Here is a 22,262-nt window from a genome sequence, read left to right on the forward strand (position 1 = left end):
TAAACTGTGTTGTATTCTGCTTGGAGCGTTCTGTCCTTGACATTTAGTGTGCTCAGTTCCTATGGCAATAACTGCAAAAAGAAAGAGAAGGCAATGGGGGCAGTGTGAATGGCATTATATTACAAAAAAAATGCTGTCAAATGTAATGCGCCCAACAGAACAGGCAAGGTTGCATCCGGGAAGCAGGCAGTTGGGAACTGCGTGCAACTGGCAAAGGCGCTTGGCTTTTTCTTGCCTGTCGGCTGTTCCATTGCCTGCCTTCTGAACATAACCTTCTCTGTGCCATTGGGCCTGTTGCCAGGGAGGCAGGCGATTGAATAGCAAACAGGCAAGAAGAAGCCACACCCATTTGCCAGCCTCATGCGGTTCCCAACTGGCCTCATTCACGAGGCATTCAAAATCTCCCTCGTGGTTTTGAAGGCCTTGTGAATGAAGCCATCAAATCTAATGCACACTCAATTACAAACATTTGACTTACAGACTTACTCATAGTTAAGAACGGGGGTGAGACAACAGGATGTGAAAGAAATCTATCCTACCCTCCTGGTAGAGTAATTATGGGGAAAAGGTGTCTCAACTGAAGCTTTATTGCTAATCCTTGTTTCCACAGCAAGCCAATTTTTAAAAAATCCAATGATCACAGGGACAGAAAGTGAGGTGAAATCTTCTGCACAGGGGCACAGACAGCAAAACAAACACCGCAAAGGTGTTAACCTTTCCCTATGCTATCCAAAGCATGTGTGTGTGTGTGTGTGTGTGTGTATTTGGCTGGAGTTACACTTCAAAAATTACCTGTTACAACTTACATACAAATTCAACTTCAGAACAAACCTACAGAATCTATTTTGTTCGTAAAGTGGGGACTGCCTGTATTATACAATATCATATATAATATGGAAAAGTAGAGAATGCCCACTATACCTAAAAGGATGGCTTGAAATGCGGAGCTGATAAATTCATGGAGGATAGATCACTAATAGCTATTAATCAGCTATATCCTCCAGATCAGATAAAATATGCCTTTGTATAGCAGTTGTATAGCAATTTCACATTTTTTTGTTTCTGCTATGTTAGCTTTTGTTTTTTAAAGCCAGAGTATGAAATACATCTGTTATCATTCCACTAGTATATTAATACTGAACTAAATTCAAAGTGGGTAATTATGTAGGTCTAAATAGCAATTCTCACCTTATTATATCCATTTTGTATGTTAACACTAAAGGGTTAAAATATAAAGTTCAGATATTCAGAGCTGCTCAGCTCTACTGTAGGCAGTACAAGTGGTTGCCAAGGGCAACAAACCATTTAGAGAGTATTTATTTTATCAGTTTAGTGTATGATGGATTGTGGGCTGTAGAGGGGAAGCTGTTTGCTAGCTTGTTTAGAGGCAGGAAAAGCTCTGCATTCCTTCATAGTCTTTTTCTGTACTTTCCCTGAGGAGAACCCTGCTGTGTACTCTTGAAGGCAAACCAGTTCTCCCAACAGTGAGATTTATGATAATGCATTAAGCACTATGTCAGGTTAATTTGTTGTCAAACGATGAAACATTCCATTATGATGTTTCCAGGACAGTGCTGTCTATTTGGAGATAATTGATAAAGTTTCTGTAACAAGACATGTCCTTAACATAATAGAAACATAATTACTCAAATTAAGTGTTTGGGGTTAAGTTAGTAGACTTGCATGTTCCAAAATCTGAAACATTCCCAAATGAGCATGGGTGACTAAGACAGTCATATTTTTGCTTTCTAATGGTTCAACATGCATAAACTTGGCTTCATGCATAACTATCATATCTAAAATTATCTTCAGGTTATGTGTATAAGGTATATAGGAAACATAAAATAATGTAATGTTTAGACTTGGATCCTATCTCTAGGATATTTCATTATATATTTGCAAGTCTTCCAATATCTGCCCCCCACCAAAAAAAAATCCAAAATATGGAACACTTCTGATTCAAAGTGTTTTGGATAATGAATACTATTACCTGTACTATTTTTAGAAATTTATAATATAATCTTTCCACTGCATCTGACAGTGACAGTTGAAACTGTCACTATCAGAAGATAGAGCAATTTTTCCAGTCTTCAATTTACATCAGAAGTACAAATTATTTTTATGCATAACTGCCAAATGGTTTAATTCAGATTTCCTTGAGTAATTTCAGAATCAACTTACATGGAACCTCTTTTAAGATGTAGCTTCTGTTCACTTCCAGGAAAAATGTCCTTTGTAATTTCCTTTGCCAGGGAGATTTATACTAAATAGAGATGTAAATATTAATAAATTCTGTCTCACAAGAAAGAATAAATATTTTTACCATTTTCTCATTGCTTTGAGAAAGTAATCAAAATGTGCAGTTTTGAAGGCTATCCATAGTTCTTGACATATTCTGTGCAATAAACACACCCTTTTTGTGCAGAAAATACTGTTCCTTGTGCTTGTCCGTGTACATTTTTGCACAGAACAAGTCCTGGACTGTGAAGATTCTCATTCTTGTCAGTTTTCCAACACTTAAAAAATTGATTTCCCCCTTCATTTTACTTTTAAAAAATGTAACCTGTTAGAAATTAACAAGAAGAATAAACTCGACAAAAACTGGAAAACCAACAAACAATGTTGTCATAGGGAAGGAGTATAGCCATTTGGAGAAGTCCAAAGGGCAAGGTTGGAATCCCAGGAGGACTGAATTAAGCCCAAGAATATGAAGTCATTTCACCTCTCCCACCACCAGAATTCTGGTTGTAACAGTAGAATGCATTTTATCTGACCTGTCCTTAACATACTGGTGAAACTGCAGCTCTGTAATATGTGCCGAAGGCTCAGTACTCAAGTATTATCTAAGATTAAAATCTAAAAATGCAGTGAATGTCTTCATTGCATTGCTTGTCACATTCTTGAAACAACTATGATTAGTTTTGTATATTCATCCTGAAGATAACAGCAATAATTCACTATAAATAGCTAACAACTATATATCAACTATGAAGGTTTTTGCTGAAACCGTGTGGAGAAAATAGTAGGAGGAGAAATTCATTTACAGAAGAAAAAGAAAGGCAACATAGAAAAAACTGACCTTTATGAAATCAATTACCAGTTCTTTCATTCCTTGTAGATTAACACAAAATACAACCCCAAATGCATTATGGAAATGAGGAAAAAGATAGGGGAAATTGCATAATGATACTGAATATTGCATTCAGTTTATATCTGGTGATGTGCTCAGGAAGCAGAGCAAAACTAGACCTTTGGGACTTGTCTTATTAAATAGCTCTACAATAGTTTTCTTAAAATTAATTTCATACAATCCAACAACATTATCTGCCCTAGAAGCTGTAAAACCAAATCCATATATTTGTAGCTCAGCGTCATCAATAATAGAAAGTCAAGATAACACAGATATTTAGTTCCTTAGCAATGTAATGAAAATGCACTTCCAAGTTGGGTAGGTACATGAATGAACAAGCACCCTGTCCTCTGTCATCCACAACAGTCAGTTGCATTGTAGTTATTTGGGTGCTTACTTTTATTCCATACAAATAACAGTAATGCATTAAAAATTAAATTCTCTATTAGTTGATTGAAAATATTTATATATAAATTTAGTAGTGGCTGCTGTAGTTTGAGACCTAAATGCCCTCAAGATACCTGATCCCAAGTTAAATAGGGTCAACCCTGGGAGACCACCAACAAATACTAGGTGTTGTAAGCTATATTTCAGAGGAAGGGACTGGCAAAACCATTTTTGAGCACACCTTGCCTAATAAACCCTATGTAATTTGGGAGGCCACCATAAATTGATAGACAACTTGGGCACATACACACATTTGGGGGTCTGACTTTTATAAGAGTTATATGCAAAATGCTAAACTACATAATCCAGTTTGAAGCTGTGGAGGCTACAAAGCGCATGCTACCAAAGCACACTACAGTGCAAATTAAGGCCTTTAAAGCATGTGAAGTCAGGGGAAAAGTCCAAAATAAGCCCCTTAATGCACTTCAGCAAACTCCAATGTAAATCACATTGCACTGTGAAATTGGCTCAGAATGCAGAATGTGAAGTGTGTTGTTGTGTTTTATACAATTTGAAACAAGGGGGCAGGGCAGGCTGCTGAAAAAAATGTCATAAGGGCATAGCTGGGCAGCAGTGGGTGAGTTCACACTCTGATTGCCTTCTTTTTTTTCACCGCTGGAGCACTGCTGCACACTTTGGCAAGGAAACTGAGGGGTGGGGGTGGGGGTCGCATTATCCTGTAGTTGTCAAGCTGCGATAATATAGATTCTGGAACCAGTTCAAGATCAACTTCCATGGTTCCTGGCTTCAAACTTGTTGCAGAAATGGCAATGTAATTATCTGCACAGTGAAATTGGTTTCTGCACTGAGAAAAAGCATCCCTCTTCTTTTCAAGCTAGGTGACCCCAGGAAGATGTCAGACTAGCTTGGCATCCTACTCTATACCTCATGTCCATTGGTAGTATTGGTGAAGTTGCTGGGTGAGGTAGTCCAAGTAAAGATCACAGCACTCAGGAAAAAGGTGACAACTGTGATCAGCCTAGAAGGCCCCACGTAGAACACCTCCAGGAGAATCAGGAGTACAATATATTTGTCCAGGTTCTTTTGCTGTACTTATTGCCAATTAGGACAACGTGGTATGCACATATATTGAGTATAAATTGGTAACAGGCAGGTTTTAGACACAGCTCCCTAATCCTGAGATACTGTGTCGGGTTCAGGTTGTCTAAACTACTACTGGTATTATTTCCTATATGAATTTGCTAAACTTTTAATATTATCAGGGAAGAATTTTCTATCAGTCCTGCTACTGTATGTATGAGCAGCAAGCAACATTTTCACTTCTATTTTAGATCAACTTTAATGTAGAATTACATTCAGAACTGGACAAAATGTGCTAAGTCTTCAGTAGGGTTTATTGAAGGAAGTTATATTCAAGCCTTACAATCAGCTAACTTTTCTTTTTTTTAAGTTAACATTAGACACTATTTAGAGTTTGAACATAATGCTAAGCTGCAGTTAAAATGAAGACAAAAGTAAAATATTCTTGTTACCATGGCTATGTTAGATGAGAGAGAACACACAAGCCTGAAACTCATTCATGTATCATAGTTTAACATTACATCAAAATGCAGTCTGTTGTGAGTCTAGTTATTATAAGCCTATGGGGGGCTCTTTTTGTATACAGGAAGTCCCCAAGTTGCAAAAAACATTAGGTTCTGTAGGTTTGTTCTTAAGTTGAATTAGTATGTAAGCCAGAACAGGTACTTTTTAAAATCTAACTCCAGTCATACATGCACACACACACACACACACACACACACACACACACACATATATATACACACACACATACACATAGAGCTATTCCACCTGGCCAACAAATGATTCCCATAAGCCACAGCAATGTGTGGATTATGGGAATCATTTGTTGGCCAGGTGGAATAGCAGTGAATAGCCTTGCAGCCTCAAATTCTGGCCATTTTCTGGAGTAGCTAGAGTAGCACCCTCAATCAAAGAGCAGCTTTGAAGCCTGGCTACTTCATTGTTCGGCCAGCTTGAATTGCACTGAACAGTCTTGCAGCTTAAAAGCCTGGCTGCTTTCTACATAAGGCATCCTTGCTAGGCCAGGGTGAATGGGATGGAGTAGCCTCATGGCTTCAAAGTCTGGGGGTTTTCTATCTAGGGGAAATCTTGGTTGGCCAGGTTGAATAGCACTGAATAGCCTTGCTGTTTGCAAGCCTGGCCGCTTTCTACTTTGCAGAATCCTTGGTTGGTCAGGTTCAGGGCCGGCCCCACTATAGAGGCCACCTGACGCCGCCGCCTAAGGCGCAGGTCCGGGGGGGCGCCGTCAGGCTGGGCGGGAGGCGGGGCACCGCCCTGACGGTGCCCCGCCTCCCGCCCAGTGCGCCCTGGCCCGTCTGGCCTTTTCTAGCTGGCCAGACTGCAGCGGAGGTCCCTCCAGGCCGCAATCGCGGCCTGCAGGGACCTCCGCTACAGTCTGGCCAGCTAGAAAAGGCCAGACGGGCGAGCGGGAGTAGCGCAGGAGGCGGGGCCAACTCTGGCCCCGCCCCCCCGCCCAGCGTGCCCTGGCCCTGCCTCCCACGCTGCGTGGGAGGCGGGGCCAGGGCACGCTGGGCGAGGGGGCGGGGCCAACTCTGGCCCCGCCTCCCACACTATTCGCCCTGGCCCCGCCTCCCACACAGCGTGCGAGGCGGGGCCAGGGCACGCTGGGCGGGGCCAGGGCACGGGAGGCGGGGCCGGTGGCGGGGGCGCTTTTCAGCACCCCCGCTTCACAATCAAAATTATCTCCGGCCGGCCCTGGTCAGGTTGAATAGCAATTAATAGTCTCGGTGTGGCAGGTATGAATGCTGCAATTAGCCACCTTGATTAGCATTTAATGGCCTCGCAGCTTCAAAGCCTCTGCTTCCTGCCTGGGGGAACCCTTTGTTGGGAGGTGTTAGCTGGCCCTGGTTGTTTCCTTTCTGGAATTCCCAATTTCCCTGCTTTCAGAGTGTTGCTCTTTATTTCCTGTCCTGGTTTTAGAGATTATATTGTTCTGTATTATTACACTACAGTAATGATTACATATTATATTTATAATCTTGTATTATCTTCATATAACTGGATTGTATGAGGCCCCTTCTACACAGCTGTATAAAATCCACACTGAACTGGATTATATGGCAGTATGGACTCAAGATAATTCAGTTCAAAGCAGATACTGTCAGGACCCAGGCTGCGGAGCACCAATAACCATGCGCAGAGACCAGAATCTATCTAATATCTTTATTAAGGAAATATATAAAGTCAATAAAAACAAGTGAAGAATATAGTTCAGAAGTAGACCTTTCAGGAAAGGTCAAATATAGTCCAGGAAAACAATGTCCAATATATGATATTAGAGTCCAAAGTTATAATCCAATAACCGAAACACACACTTTGCCAAGCAAAGTGAGGGGAGATGACAAGGTCCTTTAGTCCATGGAGGCTTGACAACAAGGCTGGAAAACAACTAGATACTTGACTAAGCAAGGCTTGATACGAGGCGACAAGGAACAAGAACAGGGTCCGTGGCAAGGTCCGTGAAACAAGGCGGCTTGAAACTTGGTCCGGGAACAAGGAGCTGGGAATATGAAGTCCACACACGATCTTACTCCACAAGCTGACGAATTGACTCCGCAAGGTTTCCTTCGCAGGAAAACACCTAAATAGGGTCTCGTTTCCCGCCAGAAGAACACTTTCCCTGGAGAACCAGAAGTGAAACCCAACTCAGTCCAGATGCATGACTCCTTAGAATTTCCCAAGGGAAGCAAACCTAATCAGCTAATTGTTTGGCTGCGATTCTGGCGCTCCAGCGATTTGCCTCCCTAGTTCCTCTATCTCTATTATAATTGTCTCTTCGAGAAAACGGGGGAGAATTCTGCCCAAGGCTTGTTTGGCTAACTTCTTGAGGGCAAACATCCTGCAGGTGCAGGGGCTCCGTTTCTGGCTGAAACGGTGTAAATCCCATGTTTTCCTCTTCGTCTGCCACCATAGTACTAGGAACGGGACTACAAGGCCCATGAGACATCACACTATCCCCCTCCTCAAGGCCCCTCTCCAAAATAGGCCCTCTTCCCGAGGTGCGGGGCCGCGGCTTGGCAGGGTAGGCCTGATGGAAGCGGCGAACTAAATCGGGGGCATGGACTGTGGAAGCGTCTTCCCAAGAGCGTTCTTCGGGCCCAAAACCCACCCAGTCAATGAGATACTGAAGGCGGCGGCGATGAAAGCGAGAATCCAAAATGTCCTGAACCTCAAATTCCTCCTCCCCGTCCACCAAAACAGGGGTGGGGGCCGGCCGGTCCACATCAGGACGGACACCATCCGCCGGAAGGAGCAGGGAACGATGAAACACTGGATGAATGCGCATGGAGCGCGGAAGTTGGAGTTTGAAAGTCACGGGGTTAAGTTGCGCCACCACTGGGTAGGGACCAATGAAACGTGCATCTAGCTTCCGGCAGGGGCGGTGAGAGGGCAAAAAGCGGGTGGACAATAGAACCCGATCTCCTACCTTGATCTCGGGGCCGGGCTGGCGATGGCCGTCAGCGTGGCGTTTATAGTCCTCCTTGGCTTGATCCAGTTGCTGGTGCAAGAGTTGTTGCACCGCTGTGAGTTCTTGCAGCCAGTCCTCCGCTGCAGGGACTTCTGAGGTTTCAATGACAGAAGGGAAGAAACGTGGATGGAAACCATAGTTTGCAAAGAACGGGGTTTCTTTAGTTGAAGCCTGGACACCATTGTTGTAAGCAAATTCTGATAAAGATAACAGGGAAGCCCAATTGTCCTGCTGGTAGTTTACATAACAGCGAAGGTATTGTTCCAAAGTGGCATTGTTGCGCTCAGTTTGCCCATCCGTTTGGGGATGATGAGCTGAAGATAAACGAGAGTCTATGCCCAATAGTTTCTGTAGTGCCTTCCAAAAACGAGAGGTGAATTGAGATCCACGGTCCGTGACTAAACTCTTGGGCAATCCATGTAGTCTAAAAACATGCTGAAGGAATAAATCTGCAGTCTCTTTGGCCGTGGGGAGACCATCGCAGGGAATGAAATGGGCCAACTTGGTAAAAAAGTCCACCACCACTAGGATCGTGGTGAATCCAAGGGAAGGTGGTAGGTCAGTGATAAAATCCGCGGAAATTATCTCCCATGGGCGAGAAGGAGTGGGAAGGGGATGAAGTAGCCCTGAGGGCTTCTCCCTTCGTGTCTTGGAGCGCTGACATACAGGACAGGTATTGACATATTTCTCCACATCCTTGCGGATCTTGGGCCACCAGAAATCTCGTAGAATCAAGTGCATGGTTTTGAAAAGTCCAAAATGCCCTGCTGGCTTGCTGTCATGGCACAGACGAAGTGTCTTTTCTCTGCCGGGGCCTGGAGGGATGTAAACATGATTCCTGTAGCATAGTAGCCCATCCTTAAGTGAGAAAGGGAAACGTAGTCCTTGGCGAATCTGTTCTTGAGCTCAGGCATCTGCCTGTTGACTGGCTCTAATCTCTTGAGCGCAAAGGGGTTCTGGGTTAGAAGGAGTTGGTTCAATTGGAGTGGATTTGGTGTTTCCCACTGTGAGCGTGGCAAAGTTCTCGGGCTGCAGCAATCGAGATTCGAAGGTCTCTCTGCGTCCTGCAGCATACTCGGGTTTCCGTGATAAGGCATCTGCCTGCTTGGTCTGAGCCGGGGTTACATAATGGATCTGGAAGTCAAAACGTTCAAAGAATAAAGCCCAGCGCTGTTGCCTTTGATTTAGCTTTCGTGCGGTCCTTAGGTGTTCCAAATTTCGATGATCAGTGTGAACCTCAATGGGGAATTTGGCCCCTTCTAACCAAAAATACACCATATCACTCAGAGGCTCAGCAGGCTCCTAAAGCCCCATCACCCTCCCCACCTTATGTTGATTCATGTAGGTACCAATGACACCGCTAGGCATACTTTTCAAAAGATCACAAATGATTTTCGAGCTCTGGGAACAAAGCTAAAACTGTATAATGTACATGTGATCTTTTCATCCCTCCTCCCCGTTGTAGGACATGGCTCTACAAGGGCCGGAAAAATAGTACAGGTCAATAACTGGCTCAGAAAATGGTGTCAAGAGGAGCATTTTGGCTTCCTTGACCATGGTCTACTCTTCCAAGAGGATGGACTACTGGCAAGCGATGGGGTGCATCTCACACAAGTAGGAAAACATATTTTTGCACACAGACTCACAAACCTCATCAGGCGCACTTTAAACTAAATCCACTGGGGGAGGGGAACAACAGCCTGGCGAACACTATATTACCCACGACCACAGGGAACCGCCGTAAGGCTAAACGGAGGGCTGCACAAACACAGCAAGGACCAAGTACAGAGAGCACAATAATCCCAAATAAACAGTTCGAGGGGAGGTCACAGGGGCTTACATGTCTTTACACTAATGCTCAGAGCATGGGAAATAAGCAAGACGAACTCCAACTCCTAGCACAGCACCACACATACGATGTCATAGGCATCACTGAAACCTGGTGGGATGACTCCCATCACTGGAATTTAACCATTGAGGGCTATAACCTCTTTCACATAAATAGAACAAAGGGGAGAGGAGGGGGAGTAGCTTTATATGTCAAAAACAGTTACGTTGCAGAAGAAATGCAAGACTGTAATCCGGGAAACCAGCTTGAAAGCATCTGGATAAGAATCAAGGGAACCGGGACTCAAAAAGATCTTGTCGTGGGTGTCTACTACAGACCTCCGAGTCAGGATGAAGGACTTGATGAAGCCTTCTGTCAACAGCTGACCAAACAGGCACAAAGAAGAGATATAGTAGTCATGGGCGATTTCAATTATCCCGATATCTGCTGGAAAACAAACTCAGCCAAGAGTACAAAGTCCAACAAATTCCTCACTTGCCTTGCAGATAATTTTATGGTCCAGAAGGTAGAAGAGGCAACAAGGGGATCAGCAACTCTTGATCTAATCTTAACAAATGTGGAAGACCTGATCAATACAGTTGAAGTGGTTGGATCCTTAGGGGCAAGTGACCATGTGCTCCTGCAGTTTGCAATACAAAGGAATGCTGAAACTAAGACAAGTCAAACACGCATTCTGGACTTTAAGAGAGCTGACTTCCAAAAAATGAAGGAATTACTGAGCGGCATTCCATGGACGCCGATATTAAAAAACAAGGGAGTTAAGGATGGATGGGAGTTTTTCAAAAGTGAAATACTCAAGGTGCAAATGCAAACAGTGCCAACAAAGAAGAAAAATAAGACAAGTGCAAAGAAGCCAGAATGGATGTCCAAAGAACTTCTAACTGAGCTAAAGCTCAAAAGTGACATGCACAAGAAGTGGAAAAGGGGAGAAATCACCAAAGAAGAATTCAAACGTATAGCCAACTCCTGTAGGGAAAAGGTTCGCAAGGCTAAAGCGCAAAATGAGCTCAGGCTTGCCAGGGACATAAAAAACAACAAAAAAGGTTTTTTTGCTTATGTTGGTAGAAAAAGGAAGAAAAAGGAGGCGATAGGGCCACTGCAAGGAGTAGATGGGGTGATGGTGACAGGGGATAGGGAAAAGGCAGAACTGCTTAATGCCTTCTTTGCCTCGGTCTTCTCACAAAAAGAAAGCCATCTTCAACCTCAGCAACATGGAATTGACGAAGGATTGGGGGAAATCCAACCCCAAATAGGGAAACAAGTTGTCCAGGAACACCTGGCCACTCTAAACGAATTCAAGTCCCCAGGGCCAGATCAGCTACATCCAAGAGTATTGAAGGAACTAGCGGAAGTTATTTCAGAACCACTGGCAATCATCTTCGAGAGTTCTTGGAGAACAGGAGAAGTCCCAGCAGATTGGAGGAGGGCGAATGTGGTCCCTATCTTCAAGAAGGGAAAAAAGAACGACCCAAACAATTACCGTCCGGTCAGCCTCACATCAATACCAGGCAAGATTCTGGAAAAGATCATTAAGGAAGTGGTCTGCAAACACTTAGAAACAAATGCGGTCATTGCTAATAGTCAACACGGATTTACCAAAAACAAGTCATGCCAGACTAATCTGATCTCTTTTTTCGATAGAGTTACGAGTTGGGTCGATACAGGGAATGCCGTGGATGTAGCATATCTAGATTTCAGTAAGGCCTTCGACAAAGTCCCCCACGACCTTCTGGCAAACAAACTAGTAAAATGTGGGCTAGACAAAACTACGGTTAGGTGGATCTGTAATTGGCTAAGCGAACGAACCCAAAGGGTGCTCACCAATGCGTCGTCTTCATCATGGAAAGAAGTGACAAGTGGAGTGCCGCAGGGCTCCGTCCTGGGCCCGGTTCTGTTCAACATCTTTATTAACGACTTAGACGAAGGGTTAGAAGGCACGATCATCAAGTTTGCAGATGACACCAAACTCGGAGGGATAGCTAACACTCCAGAAGACAGGAGCAGAATTCAAAACGATCTTGACAGACTAGAGAGATGGGCCGAAACTAACAAAATGAAGTTCAACAGGGACAAATGCAAGATACTTCACTTCGGCAGAAAAAATGGAAATCAAAGATACAGAATGGGGGACGCCTGGCTTGACAGCAGTGTGTGCGAAAAAGATCTTGGAGTCCTCGTGGACAACAAGTTAAACATGAGCCTACAATGTGATGCGGCAGCTAAAAAAGCCAATGGGATTTTGGCCTGCATCAATAGGGGAATAACGTCTAGATCCAGGGAAGTCATGCTCCCCCTCTATTCTGCCTTGGTCAGACCACACCTGGAATACTGTGTCCAGTTTTGGGCACCGCAGATGAAGGGAGATGCTGACAAGCTGGAAAGCGTCCAGAGGAGGGCAACTAAAATGATTAAGGGTCTGGAGAACAAGCCCTATGAGGAGAGGCTTAAAGAGCTGGGCATGTTTAGCCTGCAGAAGAGAAGGCTGAGAGGAGACATGATAGCCATGTACAAATATGTGAGGGGAAGTCATAGGGAGGAGGGAGCAAGCTTATTTTCTGCTGCCCTGCAGACTAGGACACGGAACAATGGCTTCAAACTACAGGAAAGGAGATTCCACCTGAACATCAGGAAGAACTTCCTCACTGTGAGGGCTGTTCGGCAGTGGAACTCTCTCCCCCGGACTGTGGTGGAGGCTCCTTCTTTGGAGGCTTTTAAGCAGAGGCTGGATGGCCATCTGTCGGGGGTGCTTTGAATGCGATTTCCTGCTTCTTAGCGGGGGGTTGGACTAGATGGCCCTTGAGGTCTCTTCCAACTCTACTATTCTATGATTCTATGATTCTATGATTCTATGATTCAATGTCTCCAATTTTCAAAGGCTGCCTTTATGGCCAAAAGTTCTTTCTCCCAAATAGTGTAATTTCTCTCTGGGGCTGTTAGTTGACGGGAGTAATAGGCACAAGGATGAAGATGCTCTCCCACTGGTTGCATGAGTATAGCCCCAATTGCCACATCAGAGGCGTCAGCCTGCACAACAAAAGGGGTTTTGGGATCAGGGTGCTGTAGAATTGGCTGGGTCGTGAATAACTTCTTTAGTTGCTGGAACCCTTTCTCTGCTTGCTCCGTCCAGCGGAAGGGCTGTTTCCCACAGATGCAGCTGGTGATTGGGTCAGACCAGCGGGCAAAGTCTGGGATGAGTTTGCGGTAATAGTTCGCGAACCCCAAGAAGCGTTGCACTTCCTTCTTGTTGGTTGGCGCCCGCCATTCCAATACTGCCGAAACCTTTGCCGGGTCCATGGAGAGTCCTTGTGGCGAGACGCGGTACCCCAGGAAGTCTACTTCTTGCAGATCAAAGGCGCATTTTTCTAACTTGGCGTATAGTCCATGATCCCGCAATCGTTGTAACACCATCCTGACGTGTTTCTCGTGCTCTGATTGTGATCTAGAAAACACCAAAAAATCGTCCAAGTATATGATCAAGAACCGATCTAGATAATCTTGGAAGATATCGTTGACAAAATGCTGGAACGTTGCGGGAGCTCCGGATAATCCGTAATTCATGACTAGGGACTCGAATAATCCGAATTTGGTCTGGAAAGCGGTTTTCCATTCGTCCCCCTCTCTGATGCGAACTAGATTGTAAGCCCTCCGGAGATCCAGCTTGGTGTAAACCTTGGCCCCTCGAAGCCGGTCTAATAGGTCCGAGATCAAAGGCAGGGGGTAGCGGTTCCGCTTCGTGATATTGTTCAATGCTCTATAGTCCACAACCAAGCGTAAGTCCCCTGACTTCTTTTTTACAAACATCACCGGGGAAGCAGCTGGGGATTGAGAGGGTCTGATGAATCCCTTGCGAAGATTTGACTCTATGAACTCCCTGAGAGCTTCTTGCTCTGGTTCAGTCAGGGAGTAGAGGTGTCCTCGCGGCATCGGGGCCCCCTCCACCAAGTCAATGGCACAGTCGTAGGGTCTATGCGGGGGTAGTTTCTCGGCTTCTTTTTCATTGAAAACATCCCAAAAGTCTGAATATTTCTTGGGCAAGGTGATGATGGGTTCAGCGTCTGTGGCATGGCAGACCTTGGCTACAAGACAATGGTTTTGGAAATATTTAGAAGCAAACTGTAGTTCTCTGTTGGTCCAGGAGATGTTTGGGTCGTGGAGTGTCAGCCATGGAATTCCCAAAATCACAGGGAAGTGGGGCACCTCGGTAACGAAGAAGGAAATCTCTTCCATGTGTTCCCTTATCCACATTCTGGTGGGCTCAGTCCATTGGCTTACTGGACCCGTCTTTAGGGGACGGCCATCTATAGCCTGCACCACCCGGGCGTTCTTGAAATCGTGATATTGTAATCCCAGAGAGTCGGCATACTCTCTATCGATGAAATTGTTTGTTGCTCCTGAGTCTATCATGGCATGGATCATGACGGGTCCTTTTTTCGCTGACCACAACGTGACCACTAGGAGAAATAGGACCCCGGTTTGTGGCTCTTGAGTGGGGTTTTTGACCGGGTTGGCGAGCCTCTCTACGCCCGGTCGCTGGCTTCCCCCGCCGGCTTTGCTCCAGCCGCCTCAGCCGTCTCCGCGGAGGACGCCGCCGCCAAGCGAGCGGCGGGCTTTCTCTTGGTTGGACATTCTCTGGCGAAGTGGCCCCCGTTCCCGCAGTACCAGCAGAGGTTTAAACGTTGGCGGCAGGCCTTTTCGGCAACATCTAGTCTGGGGCGCACATTGCCCAACTGCATCGGCTCCTCCTCGCTTCCCCTGGGGTATGGGGCTGGTGGTGGGGGTCTCCACACTGGACGTGGCTGAATACTGGCGGAAGCAGGGGGTTTTACTCCTGCTCTTCCACTCTGGCCTCGGAGCCATTGTTTTTTGTTGGCAAGCAGGACTTCGGCTCGTAAACAATGATTGATAAGTCTCTCAAGAGAATTTGGAGGATCCACCTTGGAGATTTCTTCCTGCATCTCGATGTTGAGACCCTCACGAAACTGTCCTCTGAGGGCTATATCGTTCCAGCCGGTGTTTTGGGCCAGCACCCGGAACTCGGCTATGTACTGGGACAACGGCCTGTCCCCTTGGAAAAGGCGCCGGAGTTTGTGGCCGGCCGCCTCCTCGTTGTCTTCGATCCCCCATGTCGCCTTAAGGTGATTCAGGAAGTTTTGCGCGGAACTTAGGTGCATGGAAGCCGCATCAAACAGCGCCATCGCCCAATTGGCCGCAGGCCCTTCTAGGAGGCTGTAAATCCATGCCACCTTGATTTCTTCTTGGGGAAACTTGGCTTGGCGGGCCTCTATGTACGCCTGGCATTGGCGACGGAAAACATGAACCTTGGAGGCTTCTCCAGAAAACTTGGTTGGAAGCGCTAAGCCAGGGAGCCGGACACCGCGTTCCTTTAAGCTCCGTATTTCTCCCTCCTGTGTTCGGAGGGTATCTCGGATCCTGTCGAATTCTTCCTTGGAAATGGTGTAGCTGAGTGGCTGGGCTTCCGCCCCGGTTCCTGTAGACATTCTGGCCTAGGTTAATTGGTGCTTAGGGTGGCGGAGTCAAACTGTCAGGACCCAGGCTGCGGAGCACCAATAACCATGCGCAGAGACCAGAATCTATCTAATATCTTTATTAAGGAAATATATAAAGTCAATAAAAACAAGTGAAGAATATAGTTCAGAAGTAGACCTTTCAGGAAAGGTCAAATATAGTCCAGGAAAACAATGTCCAATATATGATATTAGAGTCCAAAGTTATAATCCAATAACCGAAACACACACTTTGCCAAGCAAAGTGAGGGGAGATGACAAGGTCCTTTAGTCCATGGAGGCTTGACAACAAGGCTGGAAAACAACTAGATACTTGACTAAGCAAGGCTTGATACGAGGCGACAAGGAACAAGAACAGGGTCCGTGGCAAGGTCCGTGAAACAAGGCGGCTTGAAACTTGGTCCGGGAACGAGGAGCTGGGAATACGAAGTCCACACACGATCTTACTCCACAAGCTGACGAATTGACTCCGCAAGGTTTCCTTCGCGGGAAAACACCTAAATAGGGTCTCGTTTCCCGCCAGAAGAACACTTTCCCTGGAGAACCAGAAGTGAAACCCAACTCAGTCCAGATGCATGACTCCTTAGAATTTCCCAAGGGAAGCAAACCTAATCAGCTAATTGTTTGGCTGCGATTCTGGCGCTCCGGCGATTCGCCTCCCTAGTTCCTCTATCTCTATTATAATTGTCTCTTCGAGAAAACGGGGGAGAATTCTGCCCAAGGCTTGTTTGGCTAACTTCTTGAGGGCAAACATCCTGCAGGTGCAGGGGCTCCGTTTCTGGCTGAAACGGTGTAAATCCCATGTTTTCCTCTTCGTCTGCCACCATAGTACTAGGAACGGGACTACAAGGCCCATGAGACATCACAGATACTGTGGATTATCTGCCTTGGCATTCTGGGTAATATTGCTGTGTGGCAGGGCCTTGAATCTACACTGCCATATAATCCAGTTCAAATTGGATAATCTGTATTTTATAGGCAGTGTGGATGAGGCCTAAGTGTAGTCTGCCTCTGCCCTGGGCGCCATTTTGGCTGAGGGAGTTGCTAGGATATGAAGGAAGCAGGGCCTAAAGGCAGCCGGGGATGGGGCTACAGGCAGCGGAGCCTACCTTTCTAACTGGCAGTTAGGGGGAGAAAGGCTCTTCCTCATCCTCTGTAATTTGGACTATTTTTCTAGTTTTTTTTTAGATTGAAAGACATAGACTGGATGACTATGTCTTTTGTGGCCAAATTTGGTGTGACTGGGTTCAGTGGTTTTATTGTTTACTCCATAGTAAAGTGGCACATTACATTTATATATATATTGATGTATGCATACATCTATATATATATATATAAAATGTAATGTATGCATGCTTTGGAAAGCATAGGAAAGGGTTAACACCCCCCCCCCCGGGTGGTGTTTGTTTTGCTGTCTGTACCCTTGTTCAAAAGATTTCACCTCACTTCCTGTCCCTGTGATATCTGTATTTTGACAAAATTGGCTTGTTGTGGAAACAAAGGTTGGTGATAAAGCTTCAGTGGCAATACCTTTTCCCTATGATCATTCTTTTAGGAGTGAATTTCCTTTCCTAGGAGGAGATTTCTGTCAATTCCTGTTGCAACATCCCTGTTCTTAATTATGAGTCATTTGTAAGTCGGGTGCTTCTAACTTGGGGACTGCTTGTACAGGTGAAAATGCTAATAAAAACCAAAGAGCACTCTAGTACATCCCAGAATACATCACATAGGCAGGACCTTTCTTTCTACTTCTGAAATTGTGATTTCTCTATTAATACTAGTCAAGATTCAGTGGTGGCGTTTTCATGATAAGAAGCATTGTTTTGATGATAGAAAGCCTGGTACACCTTCCCCTGCACCCTGGTGCAATTTCCATGGAACTTTCTCACCCCTCCTACCCTTGTGAGCCTAAAATAAATAAATAAATAAATAAATAAATATCTTTTCTGAATCAAATTTTGAAGACATATGTGGGAAAGAGAAACTATTTCCACTCAGCTCCATTTATGTAATGGCTTCTGTCACTGAAACTGCATAGTTGGGTCTTCAATTTAGCCTCTTGCAGTCATCTACTGCAGACTTCTGCAATGTCTTTCATCCTGAAAAAAATTAACTGCCAGTGATACAATTTGGCAGCACTTTCATGCAATATATGTAAACAAATCTAAGTTCAGAAAGAAAACGTTTTAAAGACTACATGACACTAAAGTATAGGTAAAGCTCTGCAATCTATATTGTCATTGCTGCCTTCATTTGCACCACCTACATCTCCACTAAGCAGTGGATTGTGCATTGTAGCTATCAAGCACTTAGCACAATGATTCATGCAGAGCTTTCTCTAAGAAGTCCTTATGAACAGAACTGATCACAGATCCTTGTGGAATACATTATGTGGATGACTAAAATGTGAATGACTAATTCTAATTAAATATTTTTAGAACTACATCTATCTATGGGAATCGCTCCCAGCATCATTCGGCATGACTTTACACCTGAAGTAATTGAAAAGGGACTAATTCTTAGCTTTTCAACTACTAAGTTAAAGTAGTTATGGGAGCAATATCAGCTGAAGTATCTTGCTTTTATCTTTCTCTCAGGAGTCTATCTTTATCTTATTGAAACAGAAGAGCTATTCTGCAATGAACAATTTCTAGCTGCTTTTCTATAATTCTCTCATTTGGAGAGCTTTTTGACCTAGTCTTAGTACCTTGCAGGCCTGTAGCGAGGTTTTTTTTTTAGGGGTTCAACCCCCCCCCCCAAATTTTTCAGGTTAAAAAAAAACCTGGTTTACTCATGAATTTTAACTGGTTAACCAAATACCCATGCTAAGTCTATGAGACGTAAAACATTAAGAGTCCCTCCAGGCACTATCTCAAGCAGATACTGGCAGGTCTGACCCCGGGGGGTGGGTCAGGAGTTCAATCCCCCCCCCGAAATTTTCAAAACCCCTCCCGAAATTTTTTTCTGGCTACGGCCCTGGTACCTTGTGACATAAACTGGATTAGTCAACAGCTTGAGTAAAAGGAGAGGAATTAAATCAATAGGAATTTGAAACATTAGGATGTGATGCATAGCTGTTATTGATAAATTGACCTCCCAAAAGGTTTCTTGCGAAATGTATACATACATGCTAATATTGTCTTCTATGATAAAGAGTTATCCATTATTGTCTCAATCAATTGTGTTTCTCATCCCAGCTACAAGTCACACTGATCTGTGAAAAGACTTAATAAATTAATGAACTTCCCCAGTTCTTATGATTTGTCTTAAAAGGTTTCAGCCACACCAACCTTACTGTTTTCATATATGTTCTTCCCATGACTGTTATTGTTTCAAAATAATGAATGTATTTATTTACAAAGCATTATGTTGGTGATCTCTCTCACATAGCACATAATATTATTCATATCAGAAAAATCAGAGAACTTTTGACTGTCATGAACATAAACAAACATTATGTCACTTGTGTTTAAAATGAGGAGAATTAAGATATTAATGTTCCACCCCAAAGCCAGCAAGGCGTATTCCTAAAACAAACGGTTCAGCACGAATGAGATCAAATGCAGCTCTGTTTTTAAAGTTGTACAGATAAGTATTTTCTCAGTATGACTTTTTTCTGTTACCTAAGTTTGCTTTTATAAGTTCGCTTCTGCTAGTAAGATTGCTTTTGGAATCCAGTCTTCAGGTTCATATGTGATATTGTATTTTTTAATAAATTGGAGGGAAAACATGTTTAATTTAAATGAAACACCACAAACAAATCATTCTAAATGTCTTTATATCTACTGAAGACCGAACTAAGGCTTTTCTCTAAACATCTTACCACATACACAGCTTAAGAAGTCTGTCTGCTTATTTTTCTACAAGATATTTTTTCAGATTTCTCACCTATATTTGAGTGAAAACATGATGCATGCAAACAAAAATATTTTTATATAATTCTTAATCTCCAGAATCTCTGTGTTTATATTGTTGTGAAATTAACTTAATAATTTCTAAAAACATAAGGAGAAAGATAATCAGTGCATTAATATCAATTATGTCAATATGTTAATATGTATTAATGTTTAACTCAATCTATTTTAAGCTTAATTTGTATGTATTAATGGCGTTGAATGGTTGCCATGTGTAAGCCGTCTTGAGTCCCCGTCGGGGTAAAGAAAGGCGGGATATAAATAGGGTAAATAAATAAATCAAGCTAAGAACATTCTGTAATATCTGTATGGTATAAAATAAGAAAATACACTGTTCATTATTCAGCATTATTCATTCAAGTATTCATACAGGTTATATTTTCAGTTTCTTTTCATTTTTAAAGTTGTCATTGAGGTGCTGTCAAGTGACAATATTGCAACATTGCTCTAACTTGATTTGCATGTGAGAGGTCAAACATGAGTATAAGATTCCCAGCAGGTATGCTTAAATAAAAATAGCAGGTCAGAGCATCAACCTTTTTCTAAACATAAATAAGTTAGCAGGTACATTAAAATACACATATTAAAAGGCAAAATGGATTGACTTACATTAATTAATTCAATATCCCAGATTTTTTTCACAAGGTCAATCGATGTATAACCATTTATCAGAAAAGGTTTGATGTAGTCTCCCAGTTCCAGAGAATCTAGCCATTCTGCTACCGAGGTGGGATTGTAGCCATCATTGCCAATCTGTTTCATCTGAAACAGAAAAAATGCCTATTAACTTGCTACCTTGGATTATTTTATTATTCGCATTATACTAGGATAAGAACCCTAAAATCTTTTTACATGACAATGGGAGAGTCATGGAAACACAACAGGAATCTGAACACACCATATGTGGTTTAATTTTTTTAAAAATACCTGATAGGATTTAGCAGTTTGATAGGTTTTATCACATTTCACAATCCAATTTGGTAACCCTCATTCAAAAATGACCAGAAGTGCTTTAGATTTCAGATTCTCTCAGATTTTTGAATACTTGTAATTGTAAATATATCCACATAATGTCCAAACATGAAATTATGTTTGTCTTATACACTTAATATGCATAGCCTGAAGGTATTTATAATAATTTTGCATATGAAACATTGTTTATGTACATCGAACTATCAGAAAGCAATTTTTGATTTGGCTGTATTTCCAATTTTGGAACTCTGGATAAGGGATGCTCAACCTGTACTACTTTCCACTAAATGTTGTCCCAGGATATTGATTAAAGTCAATACTAAAAAGGGACATTATTTAGTGGAATGTGAGAAAGTAGAAGTGTAGCGTATCTGCTATTCCCTCCCAACAAAATTAAAGGAGCAAAGCTTGTGGGTATTTAGGATTAAATAATCAAAAGGACCTGGTAAAATTAGACATTATTTCTGATGCTGAATTTTTTTAAAAATCTTGCAACTAAAAAGAGGATCAAGCCTTCCCCATGATCTAAAATCTCTGCTTAGAGAGTGCCAATTTCTTTTAAAATACCTCATTTACAATAAAAACTGTTTGAAAAAAACCCTAGAATGTGTACTTTGTAAGTTCTCATATAATAGTTCATATAATATTGACTGTCCATTTCAGAACATATTGCAATTTTGCATGAATTATACATGTTGTCTTGAAGAAAAGCTCCCTTTTGTCAGTGGATTTTATTTCCCAGTAAGATTATGTTTTTCCCATTGTTCTTAAACATATGGATTCGCCAATGTAATGTGACTATGAACAATATTGAACTGATCCTGACAGCAAAGTATTTGGAGTCAATTTTGCTTAGCAGGTTTTTTTTCTGAAATATACATCAAGATACATTTTAAAATCCAGAACTTGAGTAATTCTAGATTTTTAAATGGCTACCAGTGCAATTTCATACATGTCTACTCAGAAATAATTCTTATTGTGTCCAATGCATGTACTGTACTCCCAAATATGTGGATTAGAATCTTACACATTCTGGTTTGGGAGTAAACCCCAGTAAACGTAATAGAATTTTCTTCTGAGTAAACATGTATAGTGTTGGAATCAAAGAGGCCTTAAAGGGCCAGACTTAAAAGTGTCTTCAAAACAGAGTTTATTGAAGCAAAAGGAAAAGGACGCAAGGATACTTAAATGCAGTTCCACTGGTCAAAACTCAAAAACCCAAACCAGACCTGGTCCAAAAGGTAAACAGAAATGTAATCCAAATTAACTGGATGCGAAGAGCAACAAGTCAAACAAAGCGCTCTAAGACAAAACAAAAAGGCACAGTACACAAATGGTTAACAAAGGGAGTTGCAAGAAGAGAAGCGTTGTCAGCCGAAGTCCAAGGTCGAAGCAGGAGGAATCCAAAGCAGCGTTGTTCCAGTGTCCGCAGAAGCAGCGTCTTTAGCCAAACTGGTTCAGGTCCAAAGTGCAGATCCGAGTCCAATGCCGAACATGAAACAGACAGCAGCAAGACTACAAGAAACTTTCCCAATACACAGCACACGAACGCACATCAACACCTTGCCTTCTGCAAGGACTCCTCATCCCTGAACCAACTTTTATCTACAAATCCCCATCAGAAGACGAACTGACCACTGCCCCATCACCATCCCCCGCAGCTGCTCCCAGCTCTTCAAGTGAATTTCCTTGACTCTCCCTCCAATTCCTCCATCTCCTGTCAAGACTTAGATCCCCCCAAGAATCAGTTGGATCCCCTGATTGCCAGTCTTCACTCCCAGAGAACTCCATAAAGGTATCACTAGTTGTTGGTGCCTCACAAATAGCTTGCATTTCCCTTATCTTAGTCCAATCCATGGTGTCTCCTTCTTCTCCTTCACTCATTGACCCA

At 43.2% G+C, this 22,262-nt stretch overlaps 1 protein-coding gene across 14 annotated transcripts in view; it reads right to left on the bottom strand.

Moving 5' to 3' along the window:
• Positions 1–22,262, bottom strand: part of anks1b (ankyrin repeat and sterile alpha motif domain containing 1B) — a 444,290-nt gene that overhangs the window by 171,838 nt on the left and 250,190 nt on the right. For all 14 annotated transcript variants that reach the window (XR_010006296.1, XR_010006295.1, XR_010006294.1 and 11 more), the window contains one exon: positions 20,009–20,161. Coding sequence is in view for 11 of the 14 variants with exons in the window: in XM_062980966.1 (XP_062837036.1) it covers positions 20,009–20,161 (153 nt within the window). In the remaining 3 variants the exon portion in view is untranslated. The remainder of the gene's footprint in view (positions 1–20,008; positions 20,162–22,262) is intronic.

Source organism: Anolis carolinensis, chromosome 5, assembly GCF_035594765.1.
Source record: "Anolis carolinensis isolate JA03-04 chromosome 5, rAnoCar3.1.pri, whole genome shotgun sequence".
Lineage (NCBI taxonomy): Eukaryota > Metazoa > Chordata > Lepidosauria > Squamata > Dactyloidae > Anolis > Anolis carolinensis.